General features: G+C 39.4%; 3 protein-coding genes across 6 annotated transcripts in view; 2 read left to right on the top strand and 1 right to left on the bottom strand.

Annotated features, from left to right (window-relative positions):
- LOC137171343 (uncharacterized) overlaps positions 1-12,611 on the top strand; it is a 34,094-nt gene extending 21,483 nt beyond the window's left edge. Inside the window, exons 4-7 of one of the 3 annotated variants that reach the window (XM_067575307.1) lie at positions 8,050-8,141; positions 8,234-8,341; positions 10,450-11,058; positions 11,143-12,611. In XM_067575307.1, coding sequence (XP_067431408.1) covers positions 10,588-11,058; positions 11,143-11,493 — 822 coding nt within the window. In that variant the 5' untranslated portion in view covers positions 8,050-8,141; positions 8,234-8,341; positions 10,450-10,587 and the 3' untranslated portion in view covers positions 11,494-12,611. Of the gene's footprint in view, positions 1-8,049; positions 8,142-8,233; positions 8,342-9,598; positions 9,757-10,449; positions 11,059-11,142 lie in introns of those variants that run through there. The other 2 variants (XM_067575308.1, XM_067575306.1) reach the window with 2 other exon arrangements.
- Positions 1-21,000, bottom strand: part of ssh1b (slingshot protein phosphatase 1b) — a 47,455-nt gene that overhangs the window by 10,301 nt on the left and 16,154 nt on the right. The window contains exons 4-6 of the mRNA XM_067575303.1: positions 804-868; positions 496-617; positions 333-401 (exon numbers count right to left, since the gene is read on the bottom strand). Of these exons, the coding sequence (XP_067431404.1) occupies positions 333-401; positions 496-617; positions 804-868 (256 nt within the window). The remainder of the gene's footprint in view (positions 1-332; positions 402-495; positions 618-803; positions 869-21,000) is intronic.
- On the top strand, positions 15,275-20,644 carry LOC137171342 (uncharacterized). Of its 2 annotated transcripts, XM_067575305.1 has the most exons (4): positions 15,275-16,561; positions 16,654-16,759; positions 19,149-19,757; positions 19,842-20,644. In XM_067575305.1, exons 3-4 carry the CDS (start codon positions 19,287-19,289, stop codon positions 20,190-20,192), a joined length of 822 nt encoding a protein of 273 aa, XP_067431406.1. In that variant the 5' UTR covers positions 15,275-16,561; positions 16,654-16,759; positions 19,149-19,286; the 3' UTR covers positions 20,193-20,644. The 2 variants fall into 2 exon arrangements, with proteins under 2 accessions (XP_067431406.1, XP_067431405.1); XM_067575304.1 differs by lacking the exons at positions 15,275-16,561; positions 16,654-16,759 and adding an exon at positions 18,043-18,251 and having other exon boundaries at positions 19,842-20,643.

The raw sequence follows: 21,000 nt of genomic DNA, 5'->3' as shown, positions 1-21,000 counted from the left end.
GGATGTAAACACAGACTGGACTGGGGCTCGTTCGTGGGACTATTCAGGACGCCGATCTGTGGAACATTCCTCTAGCTTACAGAGACAATGTTAACAGGTCAGCAAGAACTGTTCTCACACATAAAATGCATGTAATACACTCCTCTGCCACAGGGAGTCAGTAAAAACAAAAGCTAGAGAACAACCAAAAAACAACATGTCTGACATGTACAAGGATGCAGCTGGAGAGCCAGGGTTGAAAATCTGAAACTATTAAGTCACAATCAAGGTGGAGTGTGTTTCATATACGGCCAACTAAATCTTATTGCCTTCAAGGACAAACTGTGACTTACCCATCTCCATCTAAATGTATGTTGGTATCACTCCACAGTGGTAGCACCATCCCAATAGAGCAATTTTTACTGAGGGTCAGAAAGATTGAAGAATAACATTTTAAACAAATCTAATAATCAGATTCAAATGTGCTAAATGGAAGGCGGCAGAGAGATTAATTACCTGTCCTTGTCTGTAAAGTCCATTCCCAGGACGATATTTTCCTCTGTGTCCTGGTGGCCGTTGGTGTAGATAACAACCATGTAGCGCACCCGCTCCGACCATCCGCTCTCTAAACGTACAGCCTGTGGAACACAAGCAGTGTTACGTTTACTTCACTTCACCCAGAAATTGTGGCAACACTCAGAGCTTACTCCTACTATCTGAGATCAAACAGACTGATCTGCAATAAAATACTTTTTCCCTAATATCAATAAAAGAATCAACACTTGTGGTATCAAATAATGAAAATAAATGTTAGTTATACTGACCAGCTTAATGCGATCTTCAGACCGGAGGACCTTGAACATGACCTGCAGGTGTTGAGGTAAGTCACCTGAAAGTGAAACAGGAAATTGAATGAGTTTACTACAAGTCAACAAGAAGTGTTGCCATGTTCGGTTCTATGTTTTTCTGACATAGACTTATTACAACCACCTTGAGGTCATCAACACAGTCTGAACATCCTTATTGAACATTGAACATTTTGTTTAGTTAACAAAAATCCTGACACAGAATGACCTAAGCATTGCAGTCTTTACCCAAATTGCTTCTACAGTAGCAAACTGAATACTATTACTAAGATAAGACCTAACAATTTAGACAAAAACAAATGCACATTTTAATCACTAACAGGTTTTTCTATGGAGACAGTATCGGCCACAAACTCTAGCATTCAACTTCTTCTAGTGTACATTCATTGTTGGTTTTCTTTTCCAGTGGGAGGAAAAATGTTCACAGATGTATCTCAATGAAGTCGAATCTAAATCCTGCAACCTGCCAGCTGTGCTAAACTACAGTGAGACAGAATATTCGTCACAGCCTCAAAGGTAAAGCAGCTGCATTAAGCAAGCTGAAGATATTCAGATAATACTGATTAAAGACAACTGGTTAAATCTTTCTTTTTTTACTTGAACTTTTATTGTTTTTTCCAACAAATGGAAAACAGCATACTTTGCTTACATACCAACACAGATACCTGTGCAAACTGAAAGAAAAATAAGAGACAATAAAGGAGTAAAATTTAAAGTAACAGAGTAAAAATAAATGAATGTTTAATATGTAACTATCCCACATTAACTTTTTATATCTTGGTCGTCTTTAAGTGTATCTTTTAACCTGATGAAGGATTTTAGTCATCAGAAGTCTGGATCTTAAGTTGTCAGAGAAACAAGCTGAGCAAACTCTTATCAGACCCCTAGTGGAAGAAATGACATATTGTGCGTGTAAATAAAAATAAATAAAAAAATAGAGGGGTTATATATAGCTTAGTGAGATGAGCAGGCTGCTGGCAATATGGCAATTCTGGCAAATGCCAGATAGGCCGGTTCACCTATTGGGCTGCAAGGCCACCAGCAGTGTGGGGAAAAAAATATCAACCTGCCAACCGCAGCCCACTTGGTGTTGGAACAGCCCATCTGATTGGGGGTTACATGGTCCCAATTGTCAATATGCTACCATTGACTGTATATAAATAGTCAATGTAGGCTACCTACACTGTATGTAGGGCTGCTCGATTATGGCAAAAATCATAATCACGATTATTTTGGTCAATATTGAGATCACGATTATTTAACACGATTACTTTTTGACTCTAATTTTTGCCGATTGCCAATGCCGATACACGCACATATTTTTTTCCCACCTTGCTGAGGAGACTATTACGCATGCAATCATAGATTGTGCTAATGATCAAGAAAGACAATATATGAGGGAAGAATTTAGGAAGACTGGAGTTCAGGAACTCAGCATTAAAACTTTAATGAACCTGCCAAGTGGGTGCAGCAGTAGTTTTCTTTGAGTTTATTAGACAGACAGGATCAATGTGTAGGATTTAATCTTTGGTCCACAGTCCGAAGTAGAGGGTGGCGGTAATGCACCTAATACGCTGGTCGCCAACCGCTGTTATAAACCAAAAAGAAGAAGAAAACGTTTTTTCAAACAGAGTGGTACATCCTGTTAGCCAAAGTGTTTCCTATCTGTGCAGCCGAACACTGCAGCACCTCCACGGACTATTACATCCGGATGGTCCCGGTGTTTCATCGGTGAAGCACCGGTTATCCCCGGTTTTACTACAGGCTGATTCACTCGCTACAGTGGATTAGCAAGGTGTGATGCGTGCCAGTCCGAGGCCATCACCCAGTTGGTGTGCAGAACGATTGCGACCATTATGCTGCCAATCAGTGTGGTAGAGGGGGAGGGATCCTTTCTTTTATTTCTTCATCTCTTCTCTAAACCTTCAACAAATACAATTTGTGTAAATCATTTTCTTGAGAAGGGATGAATTTTCCAGTAAACACACTGGTAGACTCATATTCAGACTTAAATGGCATTTGGTTTCCTTATGTTGCTGTTTCCATGAGTTCCATGGATACTATGCAGTTGGCTGTTGAGGATATTTCACTTCACTATGGTAGTGACAATATTTAGGTAAAATATTTCATGAAAGTGTTTTGTTTGAATATTTTTTTAAATTTTTTAATAATTATAAAGTGTGTTTATGAAAAACTACCTTTATTCAGCCACAGTGCTCTTTAACAACGCATTTTATGGTTCATTCAACTGTGAATAAGTATAAAGATGAAAGACTTTTTGTGTGTATCCAAAGGTGGGCAGGACAGTATTTTTACCTAAACACTGCATGTATATTTGTGTCTTTAAGTCTTGTGGACAAGTGTAGCCTGAAGATGTTGCTTGCAAACGTGGTCCAAGACAGGACAGCCTTGCTGAAGGAGAGAAGGAACACCAGCGTACTCCCAGCAGAGTCCAGCACACCCTGAGACAAGCCCTTCTGGACTCCAAGGCTGAAAATAATCAGCTCGTTTCAGAAAATACTGCTCTGGGACAGATGATAGCCAACATGGAGCTCAGATGGATACAGGAAAAGAAGAAGCTACTGGACGAAACAGACTCTTTTTCTCTACTTTGTTCATGGCATGCGCCTTCAGGAGATGGAGACTAAGAAGGTCACAAAATACTGGAAGGCAGAGTGCCAACAGGTCAGTGAGATGGAGGAAGCAGCTGCAGAGCTGAAGACTCTGCAGGATGAGATGGAGAAGAGGGTGACCCAGATCTCCCTTGAAAAAGGACAATCTGGTCCTCACCTCAGTGATCGACAAAGAGAAGGCTCTTGCTGAGACCATGGTTAAGATCAACCAGCGAGAGACCAAAATCCACCAGAAAGAGAGAGCATGGTGTGAAAAATACCACACTCTGGAAGGTCATCTCACACTGGAACAGGCCAGAAATAGTCATGAGAGGATGCAGGAGCTTCAGGCTGAAACAAAAAAATTGGAGGGGCGGTGGCGCCACGAGGAAAGCGTAATGGAGCAGGAGATGAAGCTCCGGATTCTGAAAAATGTTGAACTTCAGGTACGCCACATCAGCTGATCATTTTGATTTGAATTATAAATCGTTGGATTGTAACAAACTGTTACAATCCAACAGAGAGAAGGAGAAGAAGGAAAAGGAGATGCAGGGAAAGCCAAGAGAGAGAAGAAAGAGAAGAAAAGAAGAGAGAGGAGTAACATCTTTCCTCCTTACCTTTCTACCCCCTACAACCTACAAACATCACTTTATCCCTATCTATCTGTGTCTGTTTCTGTAAACTATCATAACATAAATAAACCTGTCACCATGACAACTTGACAGCAAAGCTTCCAGATATTTACCTTGTTTAACTTTCTGTAAGCTGAAGATGACCCTTCACTTTCACCTTAACACAATATAACGTGATCATGGAGCCTGGAGGCTTTACTGCAGCTTTACTGAATGTAGCAGAGAAATACTGCCCTCTACTGATACAGGTTTAGTACTGCATGAAAGAAGATGCAAATTTCATTGAAGAAACATGTACGAGAGTCTGATATTGAATGAAGATTGGAGATTTTATTCATTTTCAAGATTAATTGCAATTAACTGTTGTGATATATGAACGTGAATGATGAAAACTGTTTCACTGATCAAAACTCCAACACTAGAAAACACTCAGATGTAATTCTGACCAGGAAGAAGATTTTGAATGTCACGTTTTGAAGATCCAATATATAAAACTACATTTGTCATTGATAGACTTGAATGTCCATATGGGCGATTTTGTGTGGGATGCACAAAAAGGAGATTTAAAGAGGACGGTTGTAAGGACACAAATAGGCCATCTGCTCAGTTATCTTATGGTCCTACATTACGTGAGTTCTCATAATTCTTTTGAAATTCACTTGGTTAAATCTGTTGGACTCAAGTCTGCATGACAGTAAATGACAACATTGTCACTGACCGAGGGCTGGATAATGACGTCAGCAATTTTACAGGTTGGAGGTTCAAAGAATATAGTAAAAATATACAAAATAAATGCACATTTTAATCACCAACAGGTTTTTCTATGGAGACAGTGTCAGCCACAGACTCTAGCATTCAACTTCTTCTAGTGTACAATCACTGTTGGTTTTCTTTTCCAGTGGGAGGAAAAATGTTCACAGATGTGTCTCAATGAAGCCAAATCTAAATCCTGCAACCTGCCAGCTGTGCTAAACTACAGTGAGGCAGAATATTTGTCACAGACTCACATGTTGTGGCAGAAAGGTAAAGCAGCTGCATTAGGCAAGCTAAAGATATTCAGATAATACTGATTAAAGACAACTGGTTAAATCTTTTTTCTTTTTTTACTTTTCATTGGTTTTTTGAGCTCTGGACTAAACCCTCTCTGTTATGTGAGTGGCATGTGGGCGCAGGTTTTCAACTTTAAAATTCACCAAGAATAGATTACAGAGCACTATATCTTGATGCGTTCATGATTGTGGCTACAGAAAAACACATTCGTTTGGTTTTGGACATTGTTGGAATAACGTAATTGACAGGATGGCAGAGAAGAGTGCACTATATGAGTAGGGCTGGGTACTGAACTTCAAAACTTTTATGGCACTGAACTGAACTGCTTTGATACTATCAAGTATCAAATAAATTCTTGTCATTTTTTTTAAAACCAAATTTCGATACGTAGCAGGAGTGGAGCTGTCTGGAACATCCAGCTGTAGCTTCTCAACATAAACAGCAATGGCGGAGGCAGCAAAAGCATCTACAGCAGCTAGATCAGTAACAGGAGGTTTGACCAAAACATGTAACTTGTAGGTAAGACAAGACGAAGCTGTATTAAAATATTGAAGATGATGATACTGCCCATTGTTGACATCAAAACAGCGGTGATTTGGTGGCTGGCGGACGGCTAACAACAGCATCTTGTGAGGCTCGGCTAATATTAGCTAATGTTAGCTAACGTAAGCTGTGGACTCTTGTGTTGTCACGTTCAGCGTTATGGTCACATAAAAACTGCTTGTTCGAGGCCAGCAGCCGAACCACTGCTGTTTTGATGTCAAACGATAGGCAGTATCATTATCTGCGATATTTTAATACAGCTTCGGCTTGTCTTACCTGCAAGTTACATGTTTTGGTCCAACCTCCTATAACTGATGAAGCCTCTGTAGAGGCTGCTGCTGCCTCCACTTGCTACATTTTGAGCCATTAACTCAGCTACCAACAGGCAATATACTATGCAAAACAACAGTCAAAAAGCAAAGTGATAAAACCATTTATGCTAAAGTTAACTAGCTGTATACAGACACTCAACACACTTTCTCTTTAAAACTAATCAACGTTAAAACTAGTGAGTTTTGCTGGTTGGTGAGTTTGAATGTCATTACCGTCACAGCACTGGGTGCCACATCCACACTTCATTAGCTGACATTATGGGTTGAATTGTTTATTGTGCTAAGATTAGTTTGATGGCGTCAACAGTATGAAAGTGATTGTAGTTAATAGGTTTATATTTTTTATGTTATGAAACTGCTTTGAGTGTGTAAAAATGCTAAGGACTTGAAAAATAAAACTAAAGATTTGTACTGTAATGTAATTTTCTTTTTGTTAAAATGAATTTCATAAAGTTACTATCAAAAAAAAGTATTGTTCAGGAACCAGTACCAAAGTCAAGGTATCGGTACTGGTGTTGTAAATTTTTGAACGATACCCAGCCCTACTGATGAGACGTCTTCTACCACCTAATGTAGGACATGCTATTCTATTCACTGCTTAAAGAGCAACTTGCAGGTTGAATATTTTACTGGATTTACTAATGTTTGATTTTATTAGTTTAACGAAACATAAAGGCAGAAATTAACCACTCATCATATTACCTCGCATAAAGGATTTGCTCTACCCATCCCCGCGGCAGTACACTGTGCGTTACTAGGTACCAATGAGTCTGAACAGTCGTCAATTGGTGAGTTTGAATTTTTTCACCAGTTATGTTTTGCATCTTATCATTTTTCATCATCATAAATAATTGTGTTTGTGCAGACTGCACAAATTCCAGCTTGTCAGGACCAAAGTCCACTTTCCTAGCAGGACAAAAAGCAGCTAGTTTTCATGCAGGTGAAGAGACAGACTTCACCGCTGCCTCTGTGATGGAGGAACGCGGTTGTGTGTGGGCTCATTTTAGACAGGAGGGTTATGTTACTTGCAATATGATGAAGTTCAGGATGGGATGTCGAAGCCAGGACTGTGTGAGGCTGGTAGCTTATGTGGTTCCTTTGGTACACACAGCTGCTTCATCAGCTCCGCTTTCAGCAGCAGCGCCACACTGACTGCAGATCATCACAGATTCAGCTAAACAAAGACATTAACTTTTTTCTAACTGTTTAATCTTTAACTTCCAAATCAGACAGCATTATGGCTTGAATTGAGAAGTAACATCTAATGTGTGTTTATTGTTGTTAGGCAGCATAACTAACCTGTAAAACCACCAGTTTATGAGGTATAATGCTAACGTTAGTTAGCTAACATTGTTAGCATCCTACTTTGTTAATGCGGTTACTGTTTGACACAGTTTGACGTTAGTTATTGACTTATCTAACACAGGATCCTGGTGTACAGTTACATAGCTTGGTGATATTCTGTTTGCTCAGCTAAAACATTTGTAATTTTTATCCTCATTTGGTGTTATGTAGCTTTAATATAAAGTTTTGGGAGATGCTGCAGTAATAAGTGGTGGTGTCTCTGAGGTCCTCTCATATCTAAGTTATCTGCATTTGTTCTATATCACACAGTTAATAATGACTGACCTTCACCATATTCTCCAGCATATTAGTGTACATATGACATTGCACGGTTATGTTATGTATGTAGAGTTACTCTCAAAAAGGAGAGACACATATTTGCAGCTTTCTCTGTTACTTTGAAACCATCTTCAGAAGCAGGTAGAGGTGTCAAGAAACAGCGAATAAATACGAAGTGTGCCAGCTGATTGTTCAGCGACATCTGATGATGTCTCAACATCATGTAAACATCTTCAGTTCCTTTGATATCCAACATCTTTTTTAAATATTGTATCCAGAAGGAAAAACACATTTCTTTTATGCCTGGCATGTTGGTAAAAACTGTATTCTGATGTTTGTAGTTTAGTTTAAATTGACTGTTTTTTATGTCTAACACTTTCTTTTCAACATATTGTTCATGTTCTGAAACCAGTCCAGGGAGGCTTTAGATGCAGGCATGAAGGAGAGGGAGTGGAGGACCTGAAGCTGTGGAGGCCAGGCATCATCCACCAGTTAGCAATTTCAGTCAGTCATTTAATCTAAATTATTATTTGGGTCAGTGAATGTATTAAATATTATATCACTGAATGTGATCTAAATGTTTTTATCTCCCACAGCACATCAGCCCTGATGGAGTCTCTGAGGAAGGACTACTTCACCTCACCAAAGACTCTATGTGACAGTAACACTGCCCTCTCCTCCACTGCACCGGAGTCGCTTACCAGGTCCTGCCAGCAGATCACCAAACATGAGGCAGTTGGCCTGTAACTTGCACAGCCTTGACAGTTTAACACAGGACTTTAGTGTGAAACCCAGTTTTTTCATTTGACCATATGTTTGAGATACATCCAGATGCATAATTTAAAAACTTCAGTATGTTTATATCTATGTCTTACCTGATTCTTGTCAAAAATAGATATTATAATAGATAGTATATTTCATACCAGTGTACACGTGTATATTTGTATCTACAGTATTACATTATTTTATGAAACCCTCTAAGTACACCTGTTGTTAGAGTGTCAACTTGATATCTATTACTTAGCCTATATATTATAAATAGCCTAATATTGTTTTAAAATGGGGCTGGTCCAGACTAAAATATCAAGGGCCAGATTTTTCTTCCTAGTCTGTCCCTGGAGATGAGGGTCTACAAGCTAAACTAAACAAAATAAAGTATAGTAGCCATCTATCCAAAAGAGTAATAAACAAACATGGACAATTTATGTCTCTTCAGGAGTATGTCTGAAAATTCTGGGGAAAGAAGTTATTTTACAAACAACATCCATTATGACTTTCCACAGTTACTGTTACTCATCATAAACATCAAACACAAATTTCAATGCAATTTTGTCCTTCTGTCTGACAATTAATTCTAATTTAAGCTCAGTTTCTGTCAACCTGGGTATGATTACACCTCTCCTAAATATCTGGTTAATTGTGATCTTATTTGTATAGACAACTGATTAAATCTATGATAAACAACAAAAAGGAAAAGCGCTTTTTGGATCTCAGAAGCAAAAAAAGGGAATGAATTCCCAAAGAAATTAAGGTACACTCCCTCATTGACCTACATCCGTACTCAATCAGTACACACTTTGTCACAGGTAATAAAGAAAGCAGATGGCCTGTTAGTGTTGTTAAAACCTATCTTTAATATTATTAAGACATATAAAATTGCCCACATGGACACTGGAGTATTTTTACTGTAGTCACTTTTAGGTTTTTAAAATACTTTAAGTGACTATATAATATGTTGTTGTTATGAGTGTCAACCTGCAGTTGTGATTATTGCACTTTTATTTGTCAAGTAGAAAGCATTAATTAAGTCTATAAAGTGAAAAGGTTTAAATCAAAACATGTCATTTGACAAGTGAGACAAGTGAAGGTTTGTCACATGACATGACGCTTATGACATCATTAAGTTCCGGGCCCTCTGTGACACTACAAATACAGAACACAGAATGTTCTACTGAAATAAACCCTCCTGTTAAACTCCAGTCACTTACATCGTGAAATCGGACATAGACGCATCTCTCAGAGAGAACAGAGCGCCAACTATCGAAAGTAACTACAATTTACTACAACCGAAACTTTAACTCCAGCCAAAATGGATAAAAGTAACAACTCAAGACAAAAGGTCAGATTTCCTAAGCAGGAGACACTTTTGTGCAAACTTTTTTGGTGGTACACTTTTTTGAGGCCATGTTTTCTTTTATTTATTCATCTCTTGACTAAAGCTTCAACAAATACAATTAGTGTAAATAATTTTCTGGAGAGGGGATGTATTTCCAACAAACACACCACACTGGTAGACTCATATTCAGACTTAAATGGCATTTGGTTTCCTTATGTTGCTGTAGTTTGCATGAGTTCCATGGATATTATGTTGTTGGCTGTTGAGGATATTTCACTTCACTGTAGGGTGACAATATTTAGGTGGATGAATTGATGGATGTAAATTCATATTTAATGAAAATATTTTATTTGTCTTAATGTTTGTTTTTTAACAATTTAATAATTATGTTTATGAAAAAGTACCCTTATTCAGCCACAGTGCTCTTTTACCACACATTTTATGGTTCATTCGATTGTGAATAAGTATAAAGATGAAAGACTGGATTGAGATCCAATCACTCAGACCACATTCAGAGGTGGTCTGGGCCGCATGTAACTACATTCTTTTAGTGAGATCTGATCACAAGTGGTCAGTCAGGACGCATGTGGAGACGCATATTGATACCGGGTGTAAACAGGGCCTTTGTGTGTGTAACTAAAGGTGGACAGGACAGTATTTTACCTAAAACACTGCATATATATTTGTGTCTTTCAGTCTTATAGAACAGCCCAGCCTCAAAATCCTGCATCCAGCAGAGTCCAGCACGACCTGCGACAGGCCCTTCTGGGCTCCAAGGCTGAAAATGAGCAGCTGCTTTCCGAAAACACTGCTCTGAGAAACCAGATTGCCACCATGGAGCTCATTTGGAAGCATGAAAAGAAAAGTCTGAAGGACGAAATAGACTCTTTGGTCTCCACGTTGTTCATGGCAAGAAATGACATGGACAACCTGGTGCAGATGGTTGAGTCCACCAGAGCCAGTCTAACAAAATCTGAGACTGAGTGCAGGCAGATGGCCAGGAGGGTGACCCAGATCTCCCTCGAAAAAGATGATCTGGTCAGAGCAGTGATGGACAAGGAGAAGGCTCTTGCTGAGAGCATTGTCAACCAGCAAGAGACCGAAATCCAACAGAGAGCATGGTGTGAAAAATACCATGCTCTACAGAATCATCTCGCACTGGAGCAGGAAGAAAAGAAAACAAGCCGTGAGAGGATGCAGGAGCTGATGGCTGAAAGAAAGAAAACGGAAGAGCAGTGGCACCGCAAAGAAAGAATTATGGAGCAGGAGATGAGGCTCCTGATTCTAAAAAATATTGAGCTTCAGGTACGCCACATCAGCTGATCATTTTGATTTGAATAATAAGAATAATAAGAATTGGATTGTAACAGTTTGTTTGTCTCTTTTCAGGAGCTCGCCTTGAAGACAGACAGAGAGAAGGTGCAGATGAAAAAGCAAGAAGAGAAAGCCAAGAGGGAAACAGAAAAGAGGCTGAAGAAGGAGAGAAAAGAGAATGAGAAGAGAGAGAAGGAAGAGAAAAAGGAAAATGACAGGAAGGAAAAGGAGAACCTGAAAAGACAAAAGAAAGAAAAGATGAAAGAAGAGAAGGAGAGGAAGGAGAGTGAAAAAAGAGAGAAGAAAGAGAAAGAGGAAAATGACAGGAAGGAGAAGGAGAACCTGAAAAGACAAAAGAAAGAAAAGGAGAAGGAAGAGAAGGAGAAAGCTAAGAGGGAGAAGAAAGAGAAGAAGAGAGAGGACTAACATCCTTTCTCCCTTCAGCCCTCACCCCCACCTTCTACCCTCTTCCCTCTTACCCCCTTCCTCTCTGTCTCCTACCCTCTTACTCTCTACCTCCTACCCTCTTACCCCCTTCCTCTCTGTCTCCTACCCTCTTACTCTCTACCTCCTACCCTCTTCCTCTCTGTCTCCTACCCTCTTACTCTCTACCTCCTACCCTCTTCCTCTCTGTCTCCTACCCTCTTACTCTCTACCTCCTACCCTCTTCCTCTCTGTCTCCTACCCTCTTACTTTCTACCTCCTACCCTCTTACCCCCTTCCTCTCTGTCTCCTACCCTCTTACTCTCTACCTCCTACCCTCTTACTCTCTACCCCCTACCCTTTTACCCCCTTCCTCTCTGTCTCCTACCTTCTTACCCCCTTCCTCTCTATCTCCTACCCTCTTACTCTCTACTCCCTACCCTTTTACCCCCTTCCTCTCTGTCTCCTACCTTCTTACCCTCTTACTCTCTACCCCCTACCCTTTTAACCCCTTCCTCTCTGTCTCCTACCTTCTTACCCTCTTACTCTCTACCCCCTACCCTCTTATCACTTTACCCCATTCTTTCTTACCCCCTTACTCTCTACCTCCTACCCTCTTACCCCCTTCCTCTCTGTCTCCTACCTTCTTACCCTCTTACTCTCTACCCCCTACCCTCTTACCCCCTTCCTCTCTGTCTCCTACCTTCTTACCCTCTTACTCTCTACCCCCTACAATCTTACCCATTTACCCCCTACCCTCTTACCCCCTTCCTCTCTATCTCCTACCCTCTTACTCTCTATCCCCTACCCTCTTATCACTTTACCCCATTCTTTCTTACCCCCTTACTCTCTACCCTCTACAATCTTACCCATTTACCCCCTTCCTTTTTACTCCCTATCCTCTTACCCCTTTACCCCCTACCCTCTTACCCCCTACAATCTTACCCATTTACCCCTTCCTTTTTACTCCCTATCCTCTTACCCCTTTACCCCCTTCCCTCTTACCCCCTTGTCCTCTACCCCCCCCAACCCAACCGGTCTGTGTCTTCTGTGTTTGTGAAAACTGTCATAACATAAATAAACCTGTCACCATGACAACTTGACAGCAGAGTTTCCAGATATTTACCTTGTTTAACTTTCTGTAAGCTGAAGATGACCCTTCACTTTCACCTTAACACAATATAACGTGATCATGGAGCCTGGAGGCTTTACTGCAGCTTTACTGAATGTAGCAGAGAAATACTGCCCTCTACTGATACAGGTTTAGTGCTGCATCCAAGAAGATCCCTGTTACATTGAAGAAATATATACTTGAGTCTGATATTGCATGATCGGAGATTTCATTCATTTTTAAAATTAATTGCAATTAACTGTTGAGATACATGAACATGAATGATGAAATCTATTTCACTGATCAAAACTCCAACACTAGAAAACACTCAAGCATATTTGTGACAACAAGACGATTTTGAACACCACGCTTTGAAGATGCAATATGTAATAATACATTTGTCATTCATAGACTTGAATGTCCATGTGGGCAATTGTATGTAGGATGCACAAAAAGGAGATTTAAAAATTAAGGTTGTAAGAACACAAACATGCCATCTGCTAGGTTATCTTATGGCCCTACATTATGAGAGTTCTCATAATTCTTTGGAAATTCACTTGGTTAAATCTGTTGGACTGAAGTCTGCATGACAGTAAATGACAACATTGTCACTGACCGAGGGCTGGATAACGACGTCAGCAATTTTACAGGTTGGAGGTTCAAAGAATATAGTAAAAATATACAAAATAAATGCACATTTTAATCACCAACAGGTTTTTCTATGGAGACAGTGTCAGCCACAGACTCAAGCATTCAACTTCTTCAAGTGTACAATCACGGTTGGTTTTCTTTTCCAGTGGGAGGAAAAATGTTCACAGATGTATCTCAATGAAGCCAAATCTAAATCCTGCAACCTGCCAGCTGTGCTAAACTACAGTGAGGCAGAATATTTGTCACAGACTCACATGTTGTGGCAGAAAGGTAAAGCAGCTGCATTAGGCAAGCTAAAGATATTCAGATAATACTGATTAAAGACAACTGGTTAAATCTTTTTTCTTTTTTTACTTTTCATTGGTTTTTTGAGCTCTGGACTAAACCCTCTCTGTTATGCGAGTGGCATGTGGGCGCAGGTTTTCAACTTTAAAATTCACCAAGAATAGATTACAGAGCACTATATCTTGATGCGTTCATGATTGTGGCTACAGAAAAACACATTGGTTTGGTTTTGGACATTGTTGGAATAACGTAATTGACAGGATGGCAGAGAAGAGTGCACTATATGAGTAGGGCTGGGTACTGAACTTCAAAACTTTTATGGCACTGAACTGAACTGCTTCGATACTATCAAGTATCAAATAAATTCTTGTCATTTTTTTTTTAACCAAATTTCGATACGTAGCAGGAGTGGAGCTGTCTGGAACATCCAGCTGTAGCTTCTCAACATAAACAGCAATGGCGGAGGCAGCAAAAGCATCTACAGCAGCTAGATCAGTAACAGGAGGTTTGACCAAAACATGTAACCTGCAGATAAGACAAGACGAAGCTGTATTAAAATATTGAAGATGATGATACTGCCCATTGTTGACATCAAAACAGCAGTGGTTTAGTGGCTGGCGGACGGCTAACAACAGCATCTTGTGAGGCTCGGCTAATATTAGCTAATGTTAGCTAACGTAAACTGTGGACTCTTGTGTTGTCACGTTCAGCGTTATGGTCACATAAAAACTGCTTGTTCGAGGCCAGCAGCCGAACCACTGCTGTTTTGATGTCAAACGATAGGCAGTATCATTATCTGCGATATTTTAATACAGCTTCAGTTTGTCTTACCTGCAAGTTACATGTTTTGGTCCAACCTCCTATAACTGATGAAGCCTCTGTAGAGGCTGCTGCTGCCTCCACTTGCAACATATTGAGCCGTTAACTCAGCTACCAACAGGCAATATACTATGCAAAACAACAGTCAAAAAGCAAAGTGATAAAACCATTTATGCTAAAGTTAACTAGCTGTATACAGACACTCAACACACTTTCTCTTTAAAACTAATCAACGTTAAAACTAGTGAGTTTTGCTGGTTAGTTTGAATGTCATTACCGTCACAGCACTGGGTGCCACATCCACACTTCATTAGCTGACATTATGGGTTGAATTGTTTATTGTGCTAAGATTAATTTGATGGCGTCAACAGTATGAAAGTGATTGTAGTTAATAGGTTTATATTTTTTATGTTATGAAACTGGTTTGAGTGTGTAAAAATGCTAAGGACTTGAAAAATAAAACTAAAGATTTGTACTGTAATGTAATTTTTTTTTTTGTTAAAATGAATTTCATAAAGTCAGTATCAAAAAAAAGTAATGTTCAGGAACCAGTACCAAAGTCAAGGTATCAGTACTGGTATTGCAAATTTTTGAACGATACCCAGCCCTACTGATGAGACATCTTCTACCACCTAATGTAGGACATGCTATTCTATTCACTGCTTAAGGAGCAACTTGCAGGTTGAATATTTTACTGGATTTACAGTTTATGTATCATTAAAATTATCCTGTGAAATGTTAATGTTTGATTTTATTAGTTTAACGAAACATAAAGGCAGAAATTAACCACTCATCATATTACCTCGCATAAAGGATTTGCTCTACCCATCCCCGTACACTGTGCGTTACTAGGTACCAATGAGTCTGAGCAGTCGTCAATTAGTGAGTTTGAATTTTTTGTTTTGCATCTTATCATTTTTCATCATCATAAATAATTGTGTTTGTGCAGACTGCACAAATTCCAGCCTGTCAGGACCAAAGTCCACTTTCCTAGCAGGACAAAAAGCAGCTAGTTTTCGTGCAGGTGAAGAGACAGACTTCACTGCTGCCTCTGTGATGGAGGAACGCAGTTGTGTGTGGGCTCACTTTAGACAGGAGGGTTATGTTACTTGCAATATGATGAAGTTCAGGATGGGATGTCGAAGCCAGGACTGTGTGAGGCTGGTAGCTTATGTGGTTCCTTTGGTACACACAGCTGCTTCATCAGCTCCGCTTTCAGCAGCAGCGCCACAGCGACTGGAGATCATCACAGATTCAGCTAAACAAAGACATGAACTTTTTTCTAACTGTTTAATCTTTAACTTCCAAATCAGACAGCATTATGGCTTGAATTGAGAAGTAACATCTAATGTGTGTTTATTGTTGTTAGGCAGCATAACTAACCTGTAAAACCACCAGTTTATGAGGTATAATGCTAACGTTAGTTAGCTAACATTGTTAGCATCCTACTTTGTTAATGCGGTTACTGTTTGACACAGCATGACGTTAGTTATTGACTTATCTAACACAGGATCCTGGTGTACAGTTACATAGCTTGGTGATATTCTGTTTGCTCAGCTAAAACATTTGTAATTTTTATCCTAATTTGGTGTTATGTAGCTTTAATATAAGGTTTTGGGAGATGCTGCAGTAATGAGAGGTGGAGTCTCTGAGGTCCTCTCATATCTAAGTTATCTGCATTTGTTCTATATCACACAGTTAATAATCACTGACCTTCACCATATTCTCCAGCATAATAGTGTATATATGACATTGCACGGTTATGTAAAATAAAGAGTTATTCTCAAAAAGGAGAGACACATATTTGCAGCTTTCTCTGTTACTTTGAAACCATCTTCAGAAGCAGGTAGAGGTGTCAAGAAACAGCGAATAAATACGAAGTGTGCCAGCTGATTGTTCAGAGACATCTGATGATGTCTCAACATCATGTAAACATCTTCAGTTCCTTTGATATCCAACATCTTTTCTAAATATTGTATCCAGAAGGAAAAACACATTTCTTTTATGCCTGGCATGTTGTTAAAAACTGTATCCTGATGTTTGTAGTTTAGTTTAAATTGACTGTTTTTTTTATGTCTAACATTTTCTTTTCAACATATTGTTCATGTTCTGAAACCAGTCCAGGGAGGCTTTCGATTTAAAGGAGAGGGAGTGGAGGACCTGAAGCTGTGGAGGCCAGCCATCATCCACCAGTTAGCAATTTCAGTCAGTCATTTAATCTAAATTATTATTTGGGTCAGTGAATGTATTAAATATTATATCACTGAATGTGATCTAAATGTTTTTATCTCCCACAGCACATCAGCCCTGATGGAGTCTCTGAGGAAGGACTACTCCACCTCACCAAAGACTATGTGACAGTAGCGCTGCCCTCTCCTCCACTGCACCGGAGTCGCTTACCAGGTCCTGCTAGCAGATCACCAAACATGAGGCAGTTGGCCTGTAACTTGCACAGCCTTGACAGTTTAACACAGGACTTGTGTGTGAAACCCAGTTTTTTCATTTGACCATATGTTTGAGATACATCCAGATGCATAATTTTAAAACTTCAGTATGTTTATATCTATGTCTTACCTGATTCTTGTCAAAAATAGATATTATAATAGATAGTATATTTCATACCAGTGTACACGTGTATATTTGTATCTACAGTATTACATTATTTTATGAAACCCTCTAAGTACACCTGTTGTTAGAGTGTCAACTTGATATCTATTGCTTAGCCTATATGTTATAAATAGCCTAATATTGTTTTAAAATGGGGCTGGTCCAGACTAAAATATCAAGGGCCAGATTTTTCTTCCTAGTCTGTCCCTGGAGATGAGGGTGTACAAGCTAAACTAAACAAAATAAAGTATAGTAGCCATCTATCCAAAAGAGTAATAAACAAACATGGGCAATTTATGTCTCTTCAGGAGTATGTCTGAAAATTCTGGGGAAAGAAGTTATTTTACAAACAACATCCATTATGACTTTCCACAGTTACTGTTACTCATCATAAACATCCAACACAAATTTCAATGCAATTTTGTCCTTCTGTCTGACAATTAATTCTATTTTAAGCTCAGTTTCTGTCAACCTGGGTATGATTACATCTTATAAATATCTGGTCAATTGTGATCTTATTTGTATAGACCACTGATTAAATCTATGATAAACAACAAAAAGGAAAAGCACTTTTTGGATCTCAGAAGCAAAAAAAGGGAATGAATTCCCAAAGAAATTAAGGTACACTGTTTCATCAAACCTCAAATAATCATTGAGAAATTAGAGAAATTAAGTGCAAGCTTCAAACACACGCATGAAAATTTTCACTGACTCCCTCATTGACCTACATCCGTACTCAATCAGTACACACTTTGTCACAGGTAATAAAGAAAGCAGATGGCCTGTTAGTGTTGTTAAAACCTCTTTAATATTATTAAGACATATAAAATTGCCCACATGGACACTGGAGTATTTTTACTGTAGTCACTTTTAGGTTTTTAAAATACTTTAAGTGACTATATAATATGTTGTTGTTATGAGTGTCAACCTGCAGTTGTGATTTTTGCACTTTTATTTGTCAAGTAGAAAGCATAAAGTCTATAAAGTGAAAAGGTTTAAATCAAAACATGTCATTTGACAAGTGAGACAAGTGAAGGTTTGTCACATGACATGATGCTTATGACATCATTAAGTTCTGGGCCCTCTGTGACATCACAAATACAGAACACAGAATGTTCTACTGAAATAAACCCTCCTGTTAAACTCCAGTCACTTACAACGTGAAATCGGACATAGACGCATCTCTCAGAGAGAACAGAGCGCCAACTATCGAAAGTAACTACAATTTACTACAACCGAAACTTTAACTCCAGCCGAAATGGATAAAAGTAACAACTCAAGACAAAAGGTCAGATTTCCTAAGCAGGAGACACTTTTGTGCAAACTTTTTTGGTGGTACACTTTTTTGTATGTTTTCTTTTATTTATTCATCTCTTGACTAAAGCTTCAACAAATACAATTAGTGTAAATAATTTTCTGGAGAGGGGATGAATTTCTAACAAACACACCACACTGGTAGACTCATATTAAGACTTAAATGGCATTTGGTTTCCTTATGTTGCTGTAGTTTCCATGAGTTCCATGGATATTATGTTGTTGGCTGTTGAGGATATTTCACTTCACTGTAGGGTGACAATATTTAGGTGAAATATACAAACACTGTTGACATATTGAAACAGTTCCTCAGAATGTGACTGCTTTGGCTAAAATAATGACACAGGGAATTTTGACACATGTATACATGAACTGTTTTGAGTGAGATTTGGCTTTTACAGGCTGTACAGCATAATTTCATATGATGATTACACTCAGTGTTTTGAGAATTTAACAGATAGATAATGGCCTAAATGAGTGAATGAATTGATGGATGTAAATTCATATTTAATGAAAATATTTTATTTGTCTTAATGTTTGTTTTTTAACAATTTAATAATTATGTTTATGAAAAAGTACCCTTATTCAGCCACAGTGCTCTTTTACCACACATTTTATGGTTCATTCGATTGTGAATAAGTATAAAGATGAAAGACTGGATTGAGATCCAATCACTCAGACCACATTCAGAGGTGGTCTGGGCCGCATGTAACTACATTCTTTTAGTGAGATCTGATCACAAGTGGTCACTCAGGACGCATGTGGAGACGCATATTGATACCGGGTGTAAACAGGGCCTTTGTGTGTGTAACTAAAGGTGGACAGGACAGTATTTTACCTAAAACACTGCATATATATTTGTGTCTTTCAGTCTTATAGAACAGCCCAGCCTCAAAATCCTGCATCCAGCAGAGTCCAGCATGACCTGCGACAGGCCCTTCTGGGCTCCAAGGCTGAAAATGAGCAGCTGGTTTCTGAAAACACTGCTCTGAGAAACCAGATTGCCACCATGGAGCTCATTTGGAAGCATGAAAAGAAAAGTCTGAAGGACGAAATAGACTCTTTGGTCTCCACGTTGTTCATGGCAAGAAATGACATGGACAACCTGGTGCAGATGGTTGAGTCCACCAGAGCCAGTCTAACAAAATCTGAGACTGAGTGCAGGCAGATGGCCAGGAGGGTGACCCAGATCTCCCTCGAAAGAGATGATCTGGTCAGAGCAGTGATGGACAAGGAGAAGGCTCTTGCTGAGAGCATTGTCAACCAGCAAGAGACCGAAATCCAACAGAGAGCATGGTGTGAAAAATACCATGCTCTGCAGAATCATCTCGCACTGGAGCAGGAAGAAAAGAAGGCAAGCCGTGAGAGGATGCAGGAGCTGATGGCTGAAAGAAAGAAAACGGAAGAGCAGTGGCACCGCAAAGAAAGAATTATGGAGCAGGAGATGAGGCTCCTGATTCTAAAAAATATTGAGCTTCAGGTACGCCACATCAGCTGATCATTTTGATTTGAATAATAAGAATAATAAGAATTGGATTGTAACAGTTTGTTTGTCTCTTTTCAGGAGCTCGCCTTGAAGACAGACAGAGAGAAGGTGCAGATGAAAAAGCAAGAGGAGAAAGCCAAGAGGGAAACAGAAAAGAGGCTGAAGAAGGAGAGAAAAGAGAATGAGAAGAGAGAGAAGGAAGAGAAAAAGGAAAATGACAGGAGGGAAAAGGAGAACCTGAAAATACAAAAGAAAGAAAAGGTGAAAGAAGAGAAGGAGAGGAAGGAGAATGAAAAAAGAGAGAAGAAAGAGAAAGAGGAAAATGACAGGAAGGAGAAGGAGAACCTGAAAAGACAAAAGAAAGAAAAGGAGAAGGAAGAGAAGGAGAAAGCTAAGAGGGAGAAGAAAGAGAAGAAGAGAGAGGACTAACATCCTTTCTCCCTTCAGCCCTCACCCCCACCTTCTACCCTCTTCCCCCCTTCCTCTCTGTCTCCTACCCTCTTACTCTCTACCTCCTACCCTCTTACCCCCTTCCTCTCTATCTCCTACCCTCTTACTCTCTACCCCCTACCCTCTTACCCCCTTCCTCTCTGTCTCCTACCCTCTTACTCTCTACTCCCTACCCTCTTACCCCCTTCCTCTCTATCTCCTACCCTCTTACTCTCTATCCCCTACTCTCTTATCACTTTACCCCATTCTTTCTTACCCCCTTACTCTCTACCCTCTACAATCTTACCCATTTACCCCCTTCCTTTTTACTCCCTATCCTCTTACCCCTTTACCCCCTTCCCTCTTACCCCCTTGTCCTCTACCCCCCCTAACCCAACCAGTCTGTGTCTTCTGTGTTTGTGAAAACTGTCATAAAATAAATAAACCTGTCACCATGACAACTTGACAGCAGAGTTTCCAGATATTTACCTTGTTTAACTTTCTGTAAGCTGAAGATGACCCTTCACTTTCACCTTAACACAATATAACGTGATCATGGAGCCTGGAGGCTTTACTGCAGCTTTACTGAATGTAGCAGAGAAACACTGCCCTCTACTGATAAAGGTTTAGTACTGCATCCAAGAAGATCCATGTTACATTGAAGAAATATATACTTGAGTCTGATATTGCATGATCGGATATTTCATTCATTTTTAAAATTAATTGCAATTAACTGTTGAGATACATGAACATGAATGATGAAATCTATTTCACTGATCAAGACTCCAACACTAGAAAACACTCAAGC

Source organism: Thunnus thynnus, chromosome 19, assembly GCF_963924715.1.
Source record: "Thunnus thynnus chromosome 19, fThuThy2.1, whole genome shotgun sequence".
In the NCBI taxonomy this organism is placed as follows: domain Eukaryota; kingdom Metazoa; phylum Chordata; class Actinopteri; order Scombriformes; family Scombridae; genus Thunnus; species Thunnus thynnus.
The sequence above is the reverse complement of the archived record's forward strand: the minus strand, read 5'-3'. Positions and strand labels throughout refer to the sequence as shown.